At 25.9% G+C, this 19401-nt stretch overlaps 1 protein-coding gene and 3 long non-coding RNA genes across 12 annotated transcripts in view; 1 reads left to right on the forward strand and 3 right to left on the reverse strand.

Moving 5' to 3' along the window:
* Positions 1-19401, reverse strand: part of LOC123263646 — a 342430-nt gene that overhangs the window by 151067 nt on the left and 171962 nt on the right. The window lies entirely within an intron of this gene.
* On the reverse strand, positions 2482-5610 carry LOC123263633. The gene is made up of 2 exons (XR_006509186.1): positions 4381-5610; positions 2482-4292 (listed from the first exon to the last, which is right to left on the reverse strand). It is a non-coding gene; the product is annotated as an uncharacterized LOC123263633 (long non-coding RNA).
* LOC123263557 (RNA-binding protein Musashi homolog 2) overlaps positions 11358-19401 on the reverse strand; it is a 100418-nt gene continuing 92374 nt past the window's right edge. For all 9 annotated transcript variants that reach the window (XM_044726421.1, XM_044726429.1, XM_044726428.1 and 6 more), the window contains 2 exons: positions 13758-13998; positions 11358-12523 (listed from right to left, as the gene is read on the reverse strand). In XM_044726421.1, the coding sequence (XP_044582356.1) occupies positions 11696-12523; positions 13758-13998 (1069 nt within the window). In that variant the 3' untranslated portion in view covers positions 11358-11695. The remainder of the gene's footprint in view (positions 12524-13757; positions 13999-19401) is intronic.
* Positions 13965-19401, forward strand: part of LOC123263638 — a 35188-nt gene continuing 29751 nt past the window's right edge. The window contains exons 1-2 of the long non-coding RNA XR_006509192.1: positions 13965-14243; positions 14320-14401. This is a non-coding gene — a long non-coding RNA (uncharacterized LOC123263638). The remainder of the gene's footprint in view (positions 14244-14319; positions 14402-19401) is intronic.

Here is a 19401-nt window from a genome sequence, read left to right on the forward strand (position 1 = left end):
GCTTATTATTATATACATAAATAAATAAATAAATAAATAAATAAATAAATAAATAAATAAATGCTCCTAGGCATGGAAAAAATAATTCAGGAAGATATGGAAGATTTTATTGCTTTTTAAATAAAGGAGCCTTAACGAGCATTTTGATAAGATTGAAAAAATATATTATTATTATTATTAATATTATTATTATTATTGTTATTATTAGCTTATTGATATAATCATTGTCAAAATAGTTAAATTGACATTATTTACAGTCATAATAATGATAATAAAATATTTATTATTTCTAGAACCCGTTGATTGGAATGTTCAAGCTCATTGACTAGATTCTTTAATAATAATAATTTTTTCTAGAAATAATAATATTTTAATTATCCTTTTTTTGAACAGATACAAACGCTCATTAATATATATACAAATATGTAAATAGTATCAAGTGATTGGAAATTATTGTTATTATTATTATTACTATTATTATTATATGTAGTAGAGAATGCTTTAAAATTCAGTGAATTTTTACAGTAAAAAATTTTGGGGTCAAAAAAATTTGTATTAAATATTTAACACTTTTTGTGTAAATTTACACAAAAAAAGTGTAAAATTTACGCGAAAAAGTGCAAATTTTGCTCGTAAGAATATTAAATTTTTATGTTTAAGTGTTAAATTTATTTAACACTTTTTGTGTAAAGTTATTTAACACTTTTTGTGTAAATTTATTTAACATTTTTTGTGAAAATTTCAATAAAAAAGTGTAAATTTGATTAACACTTTCGATGGAAATTTACACAAGAAAATGTAAAATTTACTGGTAAGAATATTAAATTTTCACGTTCAAGTGTAAAAATTTATTTAATACTTTTTTGTAAATTTATTTAATACTTTTTGTGTAAATTTCGGTAAAAAAAAGTGTCAAATTTGTTAACACTTTTTATGTAAATTTGTTTAACACTTTTTGTGTAAATTTATTTAACACTATCTATGTAAATTTGTTTGACACTTCTTGTGTAAATTTATTTAACACCTTTTGTGGAAATTTCATTAACATTTTTGGTGTAAATTTACACAGAAGAGTATAAAATTTACACAAAACAAGTGTAAAATTTAAAAGAAATATTATTCAATTTACACGTTAGAGTGTTATGTAAACTAAGTTAACACTTTGTGTAAATTTACACAAAAAAAAATGTAAATTTTACTCGTAAGAATATTAAATTTTCATGTTTAAGTGTTAAATTTATTTAACACTTTTTATGTAAATTTATTTAACACTTTTTATGTAAATTTATTTAACACTTTTTGTGTAAATTTCGGTAAAAAAGTGTTAAATTTCTTAACACTTTTTATGTAAATTTATTTAACACTATCTATGTAAATTTGTTTGATACTTTTTGTGGAAATTTATTTAACACTATTTATGTAAATTTACACAAAAAAGTGTAAAATATACACACAAAAAAGTGCAAAATTTAAACGTAATATTATCAAATTTACACGTTAGTGTTATTTAAATTTATTTAGCATTTTTTGTGTAAATTTACACAAAAAAAGTGTAAAATTCAATTGCCACTTTTTGTGTAAACTTCGATAAAAAAGTGTTGACTCTTTCAACACTTTAAAGTGTTAATATTGTGTAAATTTATATAAAAATTTTTATGTAAATTTACACGAAAAAATATGAAATTTGCACTTAATAAACACTTGACTTAATAAACACTTTTTGTGTAAATTTTGGCAAAACAGTATTAAATTTGCTAACACTAGAAAGTGTTAATTATTGCGTAAATTTATTTTCCACTTTTTGTGTAAATTTCGCCGAAACAATATTTAATTTTTTAACACTTTAAAGTGTTTATATTATGTAAATTTATTTTAGACTTCTTGTGTAAATTAATTAAACACTTTTTGTAGAAATTTACACGAAAAATGTGTGAAATTTACACAAAAAAGAGTAAAATTTCCACGTAAAATTATCGAATTTACACTTTGAAGTGTTAAATTCAATCAAGTGTAAATTTCCACAAAAAAATGTAAATTTTACACTTTAAAGTGTTAAATTTGTGTATTAAAGTGTTAAATTTTTAACAAAAAAATTGTTTTAATTATTTTAACACATTAAAGTATGAAATTTACACGAAAAAGTGTTAAAAATTTAACACAAAATTTTTTTTGCCGAAAAATTTTTTACCATATATCCCCCAGAAAAATTATAAACGCACCATTATATTAAAAAATAACCAAATCCTCTATTTAAAACTTAAATGCCAAAAACTATTTAATACACTCCAGTTTAATTGACATTTTATTGAAACGTTGATTTACTATTTAAAAAAATGGTGCGTTATTGCCATTGTATATATTATTATTATTATTATTATTATTATTATTATTGTTCCATAGATCACACAAATCCGATGAATTTAGACACGCACCATATTGATTATTTCTTCTTAAACAACTAACTCGTTAAACCCGTTATTGAATAATTTATTTTGTTGTATTTTTTTTAAGCTTTTAATTTTTTAATTTTTTTTTTTTTTCATTTTTAATATATAATATTGGAAGAACAAGACCCGGTGACACCGGTAGTAAATTTAATAACCCAACTGTTTAGAAACTTTAATACTAGAATACGTGTAGGTCCCATGTCCAAAGCTACATCAAAAGTCACATTATTAATTATTATTATTATTATTATTTAAAAGGCTTGCGTACACGTCTCTGTATTTATTATTATAACCCGAATAATTCTCACTCTTGTCGATAAATAATATACAATGATATGGGAAGAACTATTTTTAACAAAAATCGTAGTCTAGACAAATTATTATTATTGTTATTAATATTGCATGCTTAAAAATACCAATAATGGCTTACAATCAGGCAGTTATAGTTCACCATTTTAGTTAGTGTAGTGCAACGTTCCTTAATTCATGCATAGTGTGCAATACTTTATTTATTATCAATAATATATTGTTGTTGTTAATATCAGTGTAAAATATTGCGAGACAAATGTTAAAATGCCGGGTAATTTTATTTAAATATTGAATATAAATATTAAAATTTTACTCAAATATTAATTTTTAAATAAAAAAGGATTTTTTGAATTTGAATTTTGGCGGGAGTGTGACGTATTACCTTTTCCGGTGCGCAACGCCATCTCACAGAAAATTTAGGAACTAAATTTTTAAAAATTTGTTTTTTCAAGGCTATATCAAGTATATGATTAATTTATTTGAGATTTTACCTCTTAAGAGGTAAAATAAGTTTGAGCAAGATTTAGGTGCAAGTATCTTGAGCAAAATCCCTAGTAGCTAGTGTCTTTTTCTACATATAGGTCTTGCTCAAGTTCATGTAGTAGAACTGCTTCAAGATTTATATATAACTAGCTCAAGACATCTTGTGTAAGAATATGGGACAAGTCAAATGTAAAGAGCATTGAAAAACTTTCTGACGGATTTTTTTGAATCAGAAACTCACAACAGACACTTACCCATGACTTGCTCAAAATTTGCTCAAGATCCGTAATTCTCAGTAATTTGTTCATTTCCAAAGCATTTGTCAACCAAAAACTAACAGCAAATGTTGAAGCGTGACTTGCTCAAGATTTGCTCAAGATGCATCATGCATTATATATTTTATAGCACTTTTTCCCCTCTACTACTTGAAGATGTATTGATTCAGTGGTGCTCATTTTAAAATAATTTTGTCTTGATTGATAAAACAGTAGGTCTATACTCTAAAAGGTTAAGCTGAATGAGATCCACTGATCCTATAGTAAATATAGGAGGGGTAGAATGATAAGAACGGTCATTCGAAAACATTTGATCTTGAGCAGATCTTGAGCAAGTCTTGCACAAGTATATTTAGCATGCTTCTGGTGTCAGTTTTTCTCAAGAATTGATATAGTTAGTTTATCGATAAGCATCTTCAGGTTTTCTCAATTTTCTTACACGATTCTTGAGCTATAATCCGGCCCAAAGTTCTTGTACGAGGCTTGTTCACGACTTGTCAATTGAATTTGCTACAAGTATCTGGAGCAAGACCCATAGGTAGAAAAAGACACTAACAACTATCGAAATTGAGACCGGACTTGCACAAGCCTTGAAAAAGATTGCTATATGGGTAGACTCCCGCTATTTTGGCATTTGTCACACAATATTTAGGATAAAATATCAAATTTTAATTGTTTTTCTTTAACTATAATTTCTTCATAGCTCTTTCTTCTTTCCAGCGCGTTGAAATTCTTACAACTTCTTTAGCCGTTGGATAATTTCTTTCTTCTTAGTAAACTGTTGAGGATTAAACAAGACACAAAAATAAAACATTACTTCTAATAGAGTAATAAAATTTCTAAATAAATAAAAAAAAAAATCTTACCTTTTATAAAAAATGGCGAACCTCAGGGAGAATTTTTAGATCCTAAATGAAAGTAACAAAAAAGATTTTTCGAAAAGAAATAAACTAATAAAGTTAAGGCACTCGGGTAGTGTGTCCAACAAAGACATTAAGAATAAAACAAGTTTATCAACTTACTAAAGAGCTTTCTGCCTACATAACCTCCAAAAGCTTTGTAGAGCAAATCTAGATTACACACATTCACACTTGTATTCTTTCTTCTTGTTACTCATACACACAACCATGTAAGAGCTAAACTCCCTCTTGATTACTCTCAGCTTGGATATGTTATTTACAAGGGAGGCAACAAAATATTATTATTAATAATAAATAATTAAACATTTAAATTTGTTCTCTTGCTGGTTAGAGGTGCTAGAGTCTAATGCATGCTCTACACAATTCCTGATGGCCTTTTCAACGTTTACCGCATCTCTTAATGGAAAACAAAATGGCGGACTAGTGAAACAAAATGGCGGACTGAAGGACTGTCTAGTCTTTTCGATTTGAATTTTTGCCGGGCTGTGATACAGTAGAACCTTTTTAAGTCGAGTTTAACTTAATTCTAAGGAGGAACTACCTCAATGAATCATCAGCAGTGGCGAAGTGGTATCACTCATTCTTAACAGCTTGGTCCGATCAGGGTTCGAGCCCAGTCTCGGGTAAAATTAGCATTATTTTTTATTCTCAAGAAAATTAATATTCTCAAGCTAATATTACATATCTTAATTCTATTTATTTAGTTTAAAAAAATTTTCTAGATTAAGAAATTTTAAAAGACAAAATATTGATTGAAGTATAAACCTTATTAACGTTATTCGTAAACTGTGAAAAAATAAATTAACAAAATCTGTCGAGAAGTTTCACCGAGAAACTACCTTAAAATTTGTTAACGACAAAAACTTTATTTTAATTAATGCTATTGATAAATAGAATTTAGATATTAATGTTAGCTTGAGAATATTAATTTTCTTACAAATAAAAAATAATGCAACTTTAACCCGAGACTGGGCTCGAACCCTGATCGAACTGCGCTGTTGAGAATAAGTGATACCACAACGCAACTATTCACATCAGATATATTATTTTAGTTATTAATTTAATGAAAACTTTTCTTCTACTACCAAATAGTAAGAGCGTGAATTTTTTGACAAATAAATAACTCTAGAAATAAAAAATTTTGCTTAAATATTTTAATAACAGTAATTTATCTATTGACAAAAAAACAAATTTCGATGTCCAAGATATAATTTATTTAAAGCAATAATAATTTAAAATTAAGACCTCTAATTTGGATTTATCTTTTTAGATCGTTAGCTATAATTTATTGAAATTTAAACGCTTATTCTTACCACCAATATTAACAATCAATGTGTCAGATGTTTTTAAATAAATGATCGATGCTCCGATCTCAATAAATTAAACACAATCGATAGTCCGACGTGGATGTTTTTTACCAACATCGGGCATCCTTACAATTTTAACAACTCAATCATTTGAAACTAATTATCTCTGTAGCTCCAAGATAAATAAGTTACCGACTCAAAGAAGAATTACCAATTCTACGGAATGATAAAGGAATTTACGGCTTACGTTAACTCGTGCTCCCTTACATGCTGTCAGCTCTTTTCTTTTGGATATTTATTAGTAACGTGGATTTAATTAAAACTTTAGCGAAGCGATTGAAAAATTCCAACTTGAATTAGTCGGAACAAGTCTTAAGCTCACCCGTCGAATATTTCCTTTAAATCCCCGGGAAAATTATAATTTTCCCCAGAAGTTCGACTTATTAAAGAGGATCTACTGTTCCAGCTCTACGAAAAGACATAGATTGACACTTAAAATAACAAACCGGTTAATACTCTCTACTTTGGCATTGGTAATTAACACACAGGCCAATTTCGCAAAACAGCACCCAGAAATAAACACAATCTAATAATTATTTGTTAGAAAACAATACTCGCTTCTAAAAAACAAATTATATATATCAAAATATATTTATATAAATACTATAATTAAATCTAAAATACTTTACTAATACGAGAATGATAATTCATAATAAATAATTTATAAAATTATTTAAGAAGGCATAAAATGTATTAAGGATATATGTAAAGATGATACAGGGATATGATACACAGAAGAGTTAGCTACTAAATTTATAACTACTTTATTGGCAATTTCACTAGGCATTAAACTAATTATTATTGTTTTATTAATTAATTCCTTAATTTATCTTTTTTTTTTCTTTGCTTTTTTTTCTGTCTCTATATATGATTTTCAAACCCACGTTCTCAAATAAAAATTACGGAAATTTATATCGTTAGGAAGATATGGTCGTTGGAAGCACGAATAATAACAATAATAATAATAATAATAATAATAATAACAATCTATAGGAGTGTTGGTCTTCGATCCTTAGAGTGTCCTGAAGAAAATCGACGCGCGCAGGATCAGGGGTGCTCAAAATACTCCCTCTTTCTATCCTCGCGATCGATCGTCCTCCAAATGAGTCTGAGAGAGCTAAATAGATATCGCGGTTTAATATATATAAAAATAAAAAATAATAATTTTTTTTTTTTTTTTGAGAACGTGCGTTTTCTTTCTGGGTACATTTTTCTTTTTGTTTTATACGTGCAGGAATTTTTTTTACCACACCTTTTAATATTATTATTATTATTATTATTATTATTATTGTTATCATTATTATTATTATTATTATTAAGGAAATTTTCATAATTTAATAATAACAATAATTAATATAATAATGACAACTTGAAAATTTTTATTATAGTTATTATTATTATCATAATAATAATAATAATTATTATTATTATTATTATTATTTTTATCATTATTATTATTATTAAGGAAATTTTCATAATTTAATAATAATAATAATTAATATAATCATGACAAATTGAAAATTTTTATTATAATTATTATTATTATTATTATTAAGAAAATTTCCATAACTTGATAATAACAACAATAATAATAATTATAATAATGACTACTTGAAAATTTTTATCATAATAATAATTATTATTATTATTATTAATGTTGTTATTATTATCATTATTATTATGATAATAATAATAACTGTTATTATGGTAATAATTATTTTCATTATTATTATCACCATCATCATTATTATTATTATAAAGAAAATTTCCATAATTGATCAATAACAATAATTATAAATATAATAATGACAACTTGGAAATTTTTATCATTATTATTAAGAAAATTTTCAAAATTATTATAATGAAAATTATTATAATAATAACGACAACTTGAAAAATGTAAGTATTATTATTATCATTATTTTTATTCTTGTTGTTATAATTATTATCATTATTATTATTGAAGAAATTTCCATAATTTGATAATAATAATAATGATAATAATGACGACTTGAAAATTTTTATCATAATTATTATTATTTTTATCATTATTATTATTATTATTGTTATTATTATTATTATTATTAAGGAAATTTCCATAATTTAATAATAACAATAATTATAATTATAATAATGACTTGAAAATTTTTATCATAATGATTATTATTATTATTATTATCATTTTTATTAAGAAAATTTTTAATATTATAATAATAAAAATTATTATAATAATAACAACTCGAAAAATGTAATTATTATTATTATCATTATTATTATTAAAGAAATTTCCATAATTTGATAATAACAATAATAATAATTATAATAATGACAATTTGAAAATTTTTATCATAATTATTGTTATTTTTATCATCATCATTATTATTATTATTATTATTATTATTAAAGAAATTTCCATAATTTGATAATAATAATAATAATAATAATAATAATAATAATAATAATAATAATAATAATAATAATAATAATAATAACTTAAAATTTATTATTATTATTATTATTATTAAAGAAATTTCCATAATTTGATAATAATAATAATAATTATGATAATGACAACTTGAAAAATTCTGTTATTGTTATCAACAAAATTTCCATAATTTAATAATAATTATAATGATAATGGCAACTTAAAAAATTTTGTTATTATGATTATTATTAAGAAAATTTCCATTATTTAATAATAATAATGACAACTTGAAAAATTTTGTTATTATTATTATTGTTATTATTATTTTTCCTGCACGTTAAAACAATGTCAGTGTGATTTCTTATAATACTATATTTATTTATTTATTATTACAATTAATAACCTTGACAGTTTTTTTAGGAATGCAGTATCCGGAAAAAAATAATTATTTTTCACACCGACGGTTTACAATTTTAAAGAAGAAATGTAGGAAAAAAAATTAGGAGAAAATTTAAATCAACCAGCATGCTTTGCCTATTATAAAGTTTAATATAAATATATTGTAGTATTTATAATAATAGTCAGGCTTTTTGCCGGAATTTCAAAGTAAAATAATTGTTGAATTTTAGCGGAAATTTTGGGCGTGTAAAAAAATTTTTGAAACAAAATTTGTTAAAAATTTAATTACCTAAAAAAAACTGTGTTATTTTTTATTAAGACCAATAAAGCCTTAATTTAGAAATGAAGCTTTATAAAAATTAATAATTAAAATTTTTTTAATTAGAAAAATTTTAATTTTGAAATTATGGCTTTATTTTTGGTCCTATAAAAAAATAATGAACATTTTTTATTCAAAATTAAATTTTAAACCTTCATCCCAAAAATTATTAATTATTAATAATCAATAATTATTAATTATTAATTATTAATTATTAATTATTAATAATAATTATTAATTATTAATAATAATTATTAATTATTAATAATAATTATTAATTATTAATAATAATTATTAATTATTAATAATAATTATTAATTATTAATAATAATTATTAATTATTAATAATAATTATTAATTATTAATAATTAATAATTATTATTAATTATTAATAATAATTATTAATTATTAATAAGAATTATTAATCATTAATAAGAATTATTAATTATTAATAATAATTATTAATTATTAATAATAATTATTAATTATTATTAATATTATTAACAATTATCAATTATTAATAATTATTAATTAATTTTTTTTACGTCCAAAATTTTCGCCTTGAGATCTAAAATTAGAAATTCCAGCAAAAACCTTTTAATAATAATAATAATAGTAATAATAATAATAATAATATTCATACCCAACTATTGTTAGCGACAAATCTAATCTACACATCATAACATTCACTGTACCTCGTAATAAAAATAAATAGGCAACTAAAGAAGAAGAAAATAATAAAAAAAAAAAAAAAAAAACTAAAAAACGGCTAATCTAGACTACAGCTCAAAAAAAATTTTTTTTTCAGCCTACTGTGTTGGATTACTTGGATTATTTAATAATAAAAAGATTAAGTACGATCGATTAAATTCACTCTTACAAAGTATCTTAATTTCTATATTCTATACTTTTTTATCTCACTCATTCATGGTCTAACATTACCGACCATAATTATTAACTTACTTGCTACATTTATTATTATAATTAATAATACTCGTATTAACGCGAGTAACAATGTTAATATGTAATTATTACTTTATATCACTCGCACGTAATTGCTAATTTGTTTACTAAAATATCACTAAAGATATTGTATTGAAAAAGATTATTTTTATATTATACCTTAATAATTATAATAATTATAATAATAATTATTATTATTATTATAACAATAATAATAATAATAAAATTATTGCTCAAAATTTCAAGAATTGAAGATTAATATTGTCTTCTTTAATATTGACAGTCCTTACTGCTTTATTATTATTATTATTATTATTATTATTATTATTATTATTATTATTATTATTATTATCATTATTGATATTATTAAAAACTTATCACTCCCCTTTCCATAATTTTAATACTATACATAATTATAATAGTAATCATAATAATAACAACAATAATAATTATTATTATAATTATAAAAATAATAATAATAATAATGATAAAATTATTGCTCATAATTGAAGATAAATATTGTTTTATTTAATATTGACAGTCCTTACTGCTTCCTGATTATTATTATTATTATTATAATTATTAAAAACGTATCACTCCCTGTCCATAATTTTAATATTATACATAATAATAATAATCATAATAATAATAATAATAATAACAATAATAATAATTATAATAATAAAAATAATAATAATAATAATAATAATTATTATTATTATTATTATTACTATTATAAAAATGATAAAATTATTGCTTAAAATTGAAGATAAATATTTTCTTCTTTAAAAAAAATCTCGTTTTAATTTAATTTACGGATTGACGTTATTATTTTTATTATTATTATTATTATTATTATTTTTATTATCATTATTGTTATTAAGAAAATTTCCTTAATTTAATAATAATAATTATAATAAAAATAATAATGACGACTTTAAAATTTTTTATTATTATTATTAAGAAAATTTCCATAATTTAATAATAATAATAATAATAATAATAATGACGACTTGAAAATTTTTTATTATTATTATTAAGAAAATTTCTATAAATTCATAATAATAATTATAATTATTATTATTATAATAATTTTGAAAACTTGAAAAATTTTGTTATTATTATCATTATTATTATTATTATTATTATAATAATTTTGAAAACTTGAAAAATTTTGTTATTATTATTATTATTATTATTATTATTATTATTATTATTATTATTATTATTATAATGATTATGATTATTATTATTATTAAAAACTTATCACTCCCTTTTCATAATTTCAATATTATACATTATAATAATAATAATAATGATAATAATAATAATAATAATAATAATAATAATAAAAATAATAATAATAAAATTATTGCTCAAAATTGAAGATAAATATTGTCTTCTTAAAAAAAAATCTTATTTTAATTTAACTTACGTATTGACGTTATTATTATTATTAGTATTATTATTATTATTATTATTATTATTATTATAATTATTATAATTATTAAAAACTTATCACTCCCTTTTCATAAAAGAGTATTGCTTCTGCCACTTGAATACTATATCAAGAAGCTATTAATTAATTTAAAAAATAAATATATGTATAAATCTACCGAAAAAAAAAAAAAATAATTTAGACAAGTCTATAAATAATAATAAGTTAATTGAAAAAAAAAAAAAAGAAAAAATCAGACTTGTGAAGAAATAAATCCAGAAGATGACGCTGCAGTTGGTCCAAGACTTAAAGATGAATCGAAGACGAGGATTGCTAGTGTTGAGTAGAATTTAGACGTACATACCCATTCCGTACATGGAGCCCCAATCGACGCCCTGGAAGCTGGACATGTCGACGTTAGTGAGAGAGTATCCTTGGTAGGGATTCCCGGGAGCTGCGGCGGCTTGCTGGGGCGCTGTGTTAGCGGCAGTAGGTGGCGCTGGAGCCTGAGGGGGCGCTGCGACTGCAGCCGCAGGAATTGGGTAGGGAGCGTAGCGGTAAGCGGACAACGCCGGGTAGCTGCTGGCAAAGAGCTTCCCGTAGCCAGCGACGGCGCTTTGTACTTGTGCTGCCGCGGCAGCTGCGGCGGCAGCTTGAACTTGAGCTTGGGCTTGTGCGGCGACAATCTGAGACGCTGTCGCCACCTGTAGGGGCGGCTGAGGTGCTAACCTGACACCCAGCGCGCCCAAAACTACTCTTTTGCCCAGCGCGAGGGCGCTTTGTTGAACCGCTTCTTTTGGCTGGGCTTTTTTGCACTCGACTTTCTTGTTCTTTATTGTGTGGAAGTGAATCTCGCAAACTCGGTCGACTACGTCCTCATTTTCGAAAGTTACAAAGCCGAATCCGCGATGTCGCTTTGTTTGCTGGTCCATCAGCATCACGGTTTCTTCAACCTTGCCGAATTGGTTGAAGTAAGCCTTAACTTCGTCGCTACTCGTGTCCTGGCTTACGCCCCCGACGAAGATTTTCTTTGTTCGGTTAGCTTGCTTTGCTCGGTTTTTAGGAGTCGCGTGCTTTGGGTCTATTTTCTTACCGTCCAGAGTGTGGATTGGGCACTTAAGTACTTTGTCCACGCTTCCAGGTTCGGCGAATGTTATGAAGCCAAATCCACGACTCCGCTAGAATTTCGAAAGAAGGAAAAAGTAAATTAATGAATGATCAGCAGCGGCGAAGTGGTATCACTCATTCTTAACAGCTTGGTCCGATCAGGGTTCGAGCCCAGTCTCGGGTAAAATTAGCATTATTTTTTATTCTCAAGAAAATTAATATTCTCAAGCTAATATTACATATCTTAATTCTATTTATTTAATTTAAAAAAATTTTCTGGATTAAGAAATTTTAAAAGACAAAATATTGATTGAAGTATAAACCTTATTAAAGTTATTCGTAGACTGTGAAAAAATAAATTAAAAAAATCTGTCGAGAAGTTTCACCGAGAAACTACCTTAAAATTTTTAACGACAAAAACTTTATTTTAATTAATGCTATTGAATAAATAGAATTTATATATTAATGTTAGCTTGAGAATATTCATTTTCTTACAAATAAAAAATAAAGCAACTTTAACCCGAGATTGGGCTCGAACCCTGATCGAACTGCGCTGTTGAGAATAAGTGATACCACAACGCAACTATTCACATCAGATATATTATTTTAGTTATTAATTTAATGAAAATTTTTTTTTCTACTACCAAATAGTAAGAGCGTGAATTTTTTGACAAATAAATAACTCTAGAAATAAAAAATTTTGCTTAAATATTTTAATAACAGTAATTTATCTATTGACAAAAAAACAAATTTCGATGTCCAAGATATAATTTATTTCAAACAATAATAATTCAAAATTAAGACCTCTAATTTGGATTTATCTTTTTAGATCGTTAGCTATAATTTATTGAAATTTAAACGCTTATTCTTACCACCAATATTAACAATCAATGTGTCGGATGTTTTTAAATAAATAATCGATGCTCCGATCCCAATAAATTAAACACAATCGATAGTCCGACGTGGATGTTTTTTACCAACATCGGGCATCCTTACAATTTTAACAACTCGATCATTTGAAACTAATTATCTCTGTAGCTCCAAGATAAATAAGTTACCGACTCAAAGAAGAATTACCAATTCTACGGAATGATAAAGGAATTCACGGCTTACGTTAACTCGTGCTCCCTTACATGCTGTCAGCTCTTTTCTTTTGGATATTTATTAGTAACGTGGATTTAATTAAAACTTTAGCGAAGCGATTGAAAAATTCCGACTTGAATTAGTCGGAACAAGTCTTAAGCTCACCCGTCGAATATCACCTTTAAAACCCGGGAAAATTATAATTCAATAACTGAAACAAACCTGAGTAACTGGATCCTTCATTATCAAAACATCTGTTACTGTTCCAAACATCCCAAAGTACTCTCTGAGTTTCTCACTGCTAGTCTGCCATGACAGTCCTCCAACAAATAATTTACCAGGAGCCGGGTCACCGCTGTTGGGTGTGCTTCTGCCGGAGCTTCCAGAGTGGCTGCCGTTTATTGGCACTAGAGTATTGTGAAAATCGTGGTCTATCGCACCGTTTGCAGCCTCCATGCCAGCGCTAAAACATACAATTTACCTTTTTTTACAAACTAAAACTATTATTTTTTCCTTTTTTTTTAATTATTAAATGCACTAAGTACTTTCAGAAATCCAAATCGACATTAATCTAACCTAAAGGTAATTATTAATTAATAATTTATTTTATTTTCAGGTTTGGCCATTAATTGGTGTACAATTTGGTGTCCTCGTTGGAGTTACCTACATAATCTACCACAGAATTTTTCTTACTACTATTGACGTTCAGTAAGTACTCAAAAATATTATTAGTATAACAATTACAGTAATAATAATAATTAATAATTAATAAATAACATTACAGGTTAAGTCAAAAAATTAATCAACGATTTGAAGTATCATCTAAGCCAGGATTCATTGATTTAAGAAATCCTCGACTATTAAAGGTAAGATTTTAGGTAAATAGTATCACTAATTAAAGTTCTTATGCCTTAAATAATACGATTTAGTGACAAAATATTGGAATCTTGAGTTTTAAATAGAAAGCTATAATTATTCTTAATAATTTATAGTTTTCTTATTACTATTAAAAATCACCAAAATTTTAGGATTATTTTTAACAAATTACCTTTAAAAAAAAAATTCCACCGAGTTTTTATGAATTTTTTAAAATTATAAAATTGTCAGCTGACGATTCAAAACTTGTGATATGAAAACTAACGATTTAATGTAACTAATCATTGGAATCTTGATTTTTAGGCTACACTGAGAGAAAAATCTGGTTCTCTGAACTAGCAAACTCTAGTTAAATAGCATCGCCACAATTTAATTGAAGTTCTTATACCTAAAATAATAAATTATATTGAACCCCAATAAATAGTTACTTAAACTATTTTTAGTTAAATATGAGCTTAATACTAATCTTTATTAACTTTAACTGAGAAAACAGAAAAAATAATTGTTAGAGCCCGGACCGGGAATCGAACCCGGATCTTTTGGTTGCGCACCAGCAGCTCAGACAGTTAAGCTATCTTTGTCGTCCGTAACAACCTTGAGTCACCTAATTATTTTTTTAACACGATAACAGAAAAATATTTATTTAAATACAGTCCATGTAACTATTTATCAATAGTTATCAACTAATGCATAGTTCGATTACAAAAAAAAGCTAAGAAATATTTTAATAATGCCCTAATAATTCAGCTATCTACTTTTCTCTCAGTATATACTTTTTTCAATTAATGAAACATCATTATCCCTAAAAAATGCAAGGTATCTTTAAAATTCCTAATCCAAAAAAATTCCATCAATAATCACAAAATTATCAAGATTCATTTTTTCCATGAACTTGTCTATAATTATCAAAGAAACAAACTCGATGAGAATAAGAAAGCAAGTCGTGCTTTTACAGTAAAATAGGTAAAATATGTAGTATAGTACATTTTAGGGTGAGAGAGCGCACAGCTGGTGGATCAATACACCCTTCTCGCCCTCCAATACTCCCTCACCCGCAAGCTCACCAGTTTTCATCTCTGTCTGGGTTTCTATCCGTGGGGGTTGTCGCGTACCTTTTTCACCCTCCGTACCAACCCGGAGAGCTCCTACCAGTGGCGCTCCCTTTCCGTTGCCAGGACGTCAGTAGCTGGTGCTTTAGCTACCTCAATGTGTGAGTTAAAAGAACAGGGTGGGAGGAACATAGGGTAAGCAGGGGTACCGTCGCCACTGAGCGACGCAGTGCCGTCGGGACGCTCAAACTAGCAACGTTAGACTAGCAATCGCGGAGTAGAATTCAACCTAAGCTCGGTTAGTTATCCTCAAATTGTTTACTTGACTTAATAATTATTTTTTTAAACTCATTATACATCTGCGGTGGTGTCCGGAATATTGTCCTGTCACAGCAGTACGCATTTAACAAGTTACTGGTGTGATGGGACATTGTCCTGGATCCATTGCTAATCATCTGCTTCAATCCAACATCAAGAGGAGTGCTTCAAGTGGTTTAATCTTTACATTGTAATTTATTATTAAATAGTCTGTAAGAGTATGAATGTAATCAACTGTAAATATTAATAATGTATGTTAGAATTCCGTTGGAACCACCCCAAATTTTATCCTTGTTAATTAAATGGATTATAGTGAGAGTATGAAAAGAAAAAAAAATTGTGATATTTATATGGTCGATATCTGAAGGGTGTGCCTCATTAAATATTTAAATATTGTGAAGATATCGATCAGTGGATTTAAAAGTGATATTATTTATAAAGATAAAGATTAATTGATTGGTGGATAAACGGGCGAGGCTCCTGATTCCTGTTGGAGGATTCTAAAAGGGGTTGTAACCCCGAGAGAGAAAGAGTAGCTTGTCGATGCAAGGGTGTGGAAGAACAGCGCTTGTTCAGGGCACCGACCCAAGGTGGCGCCACGTATTTAAATAAAATAGACTATTTTGTTGTAAATATTTAAGTGACAGACTTTGTGTCTTAGATATACATGTCTTGTAGAGTAGAAAAATAAATAAAAATTTTATTAATAATAGTTGTGTAGAATATTCGTTTTTAACGCACTTTTTGTCACTAGTTTTTTAATGTGTAGAGTAATTTTATAGATTTTTTTCATGCAATACACGTGCTTTGTTTTAAATATTAAGTAGAATTATTTCGTTTTAGTCCGACGGATTTTTTTTAATATTTATTTGGAAATTCTCCCTCTATTCTTATCCCGCGGCTATCCGATCAATACAAGGGGCTACAATTAATCTACGGGGGTTACACCCTCATAGACAGATGGCCGGAATAACAGCATGCCCTCCTAACCCCCTTCTCGCCCACGCCAATTATTTATAACAACAAAGATTCGCTTTAATTACAATCTTTATTACGGAAATTTTTCTTTGTTGAGAATTATTCAACCCTTAAAAGTCACGAGTTTGTTCAATCGATCACGGAGAAGAAGGTGCTGCCGATAAAGAAGGGATCCACGGTGAAAGGAGAGATTACTGTTTTATCGGATTCAAAGCGGGTTACTTTATCAACCTTTAGTAAACGAAAACATACCGAGGTATTAAACAAATTGATGAATTCAGATTTTGATATCAATTAGAGTTAAAAAAAAAAAAAAAATTGTTTAGGTGGAGATTCGAACCCGTGAAGATTTATTGATAGGCTTAAGCTCACCCGCTAAGCTGTGGGAAATGAAATTCACGGAAAATTCTTTGTAGTTAATAAAGGTGATGAAAATTTAGGAAATTTATGAGCAAGTAGGTTTACAAAGGTCGCGTTTTTTTTTCTTTATTCAAATTTGAGGTTAAACATATGGATTTAAATAATTTAAAAAGTTGGGGTTCTAATTAGAATTTTTTCGTCATTGTGTAATATGTTAAAATTTTTCTGGAGATTAAATATAATTTTAAGATAAAAAATTTTATTTAATTTGAATAAAATTTTTATAGTAAAAAATTTTAAGGTAGATTTTTCGACTGATTTTGTTATTTTTTTTTTCTTTTACGGCTAAGAATTTAAAAAGCGCGCGCTTTAATTTTGAACCAATAAGGAATCAAGGTCCATGTTTTTTATTTATTTTGATACTAAACTAACTTCAATTTTAATATATAGGATGTTTGCTAATAAATTTTGAAGCTTAATAATTTTTACTGATTAATATGCAAGATATTTAATAACAAAACTCGGGATTTTTTAGGCTTACTTCTCATTTAAAGCATGCAAAACTTTCCGACTACCCAAATAATCTATATTATTAAGAAAATAAGATAAATTTTGTTTCTAGGATAGTCATATGATATAATCGGTTTTTTGAGTGAAATTTAGTGTCATTGCAAAGATCTTGAATTTATGTCTTTTCAAGGTTTCATTTAATTCTCACCGATATTCAATTTATAATAATATTTAGGTTGCATTTGAAAATATCTCTAGATAGATAATTAAGAAATAACCTTGTATCTTGTGAAATATTGACATATTTAATGATATAAGCTCATCCCGATGTTACACCCATCGAGACCTTTCATTTGAGTACCCACATCAATTTTTCATATATTTTATATATTTATATATTTCACAAATATCATATATATAAAATATATACAAATTGACATGTGGGTACTCAAATGAAAGCTCTTGTTGAGTGTTACATCGAGATGAGATTATATCTTTAAAAATGTCAATAATTAAGAAATAACCTTGTATCTTGTGAAATATTGACATTTTTAATGATATAAGCTCATCCTGATGTTACTCTTATCGAGACCTTTCATTTGAGTACCCACATCAATTTTTCATATATTTTATATATTTATATATTTCACAAATATCATATATATAAAATATATACAAATTGACATGTGGGTACTCAAATGAAAGCTCTTGTTGAGTGTTACATCGAGATGAGATTATATCTTTAAAAATGTCAATAATTAAGAAATGACCTTGTATCTTGTGAAATATTGACATATTTAATGATATAAGCTCATCCCGATGTTACACCCATCGAGACCTTTCATTTGAGTACCCACATCAATTTTTCATATATTTTATATATTTATATATTTCACAAATATCATATATATAAAATATATACAAATTGACATGTGGGTACTCAAATGAAAGCTCTTGTTGAGTGTTACATCGAGATGAGATTATATCTTTAAAAATGTCAATAATTAAGAAATGACCTTGTATCTTGTGAAATATTGACATTTTTAATGATATAAGCTCATCCTGATGTTACTCTTATCAAGACCTTTCATTTGAGTACCCACATCAATTTTTCATATATTTTATATATTTATATATTTCACAAAAATCATATATATATATATATATATATATAAAATATATAAAAATTGCCATGTGGGTACTTAAATGAAAGGTCTCGATGAGTGTAACATCGGGATGAGCTTATATCTTTAAAAATGTCAATAGTTAAAAAATGACCCTGTCATCTTGTAAAATATTGATATTTTTAATGATATAAGCTCATTCTGATGTTACACTCATCGAGACCTTTCATTTAAGTACCCACATGGCAATTTTTATATATTATATATATATATGATATTTGTGAAATATGTAAATATATAAAATATATGAAAAATTGATGTGGGTACTCAAATGAAAGGTCTTGATAAGAGTAACATCAGGATGAGCTTATATCATTAAAAATGTCAATAATTAAGAAACTACCTGGTATCTTGTGAAATATTAACATTTTTAATCATATAAACTCATCTTGATGTTACACTCATCGAGACCTTTCATTTAAGCACACACATCAATTTTTCATATATTTTATATATTTATATATATTATATATATGTATATATCACAAATATATAAAAAATGCATATGGGTACTCAAATAAAAGCTCTTGATGAGTGTTACATCGAGATGAGCTAATATATTTAAAAACGTCAATATTTTAGAAAGTACAG

The sequence above is a fragment of the Cotesia glomerata genome, linkage group LG4 (assembly GCF_020080835.1).
Source record: "Cotesia glomerata isolate CgM1 linkage group LG4, MPM_Cglom_v2.3, whole genome shotgun sequence".
In the NCBI taxonomy this organism is placed as follows: Eukaryota; Metazoa; Arthropoda; class Insecta; order Hymenoptera; family Braconidae; genus Cotesia; species Cotesia glomerata.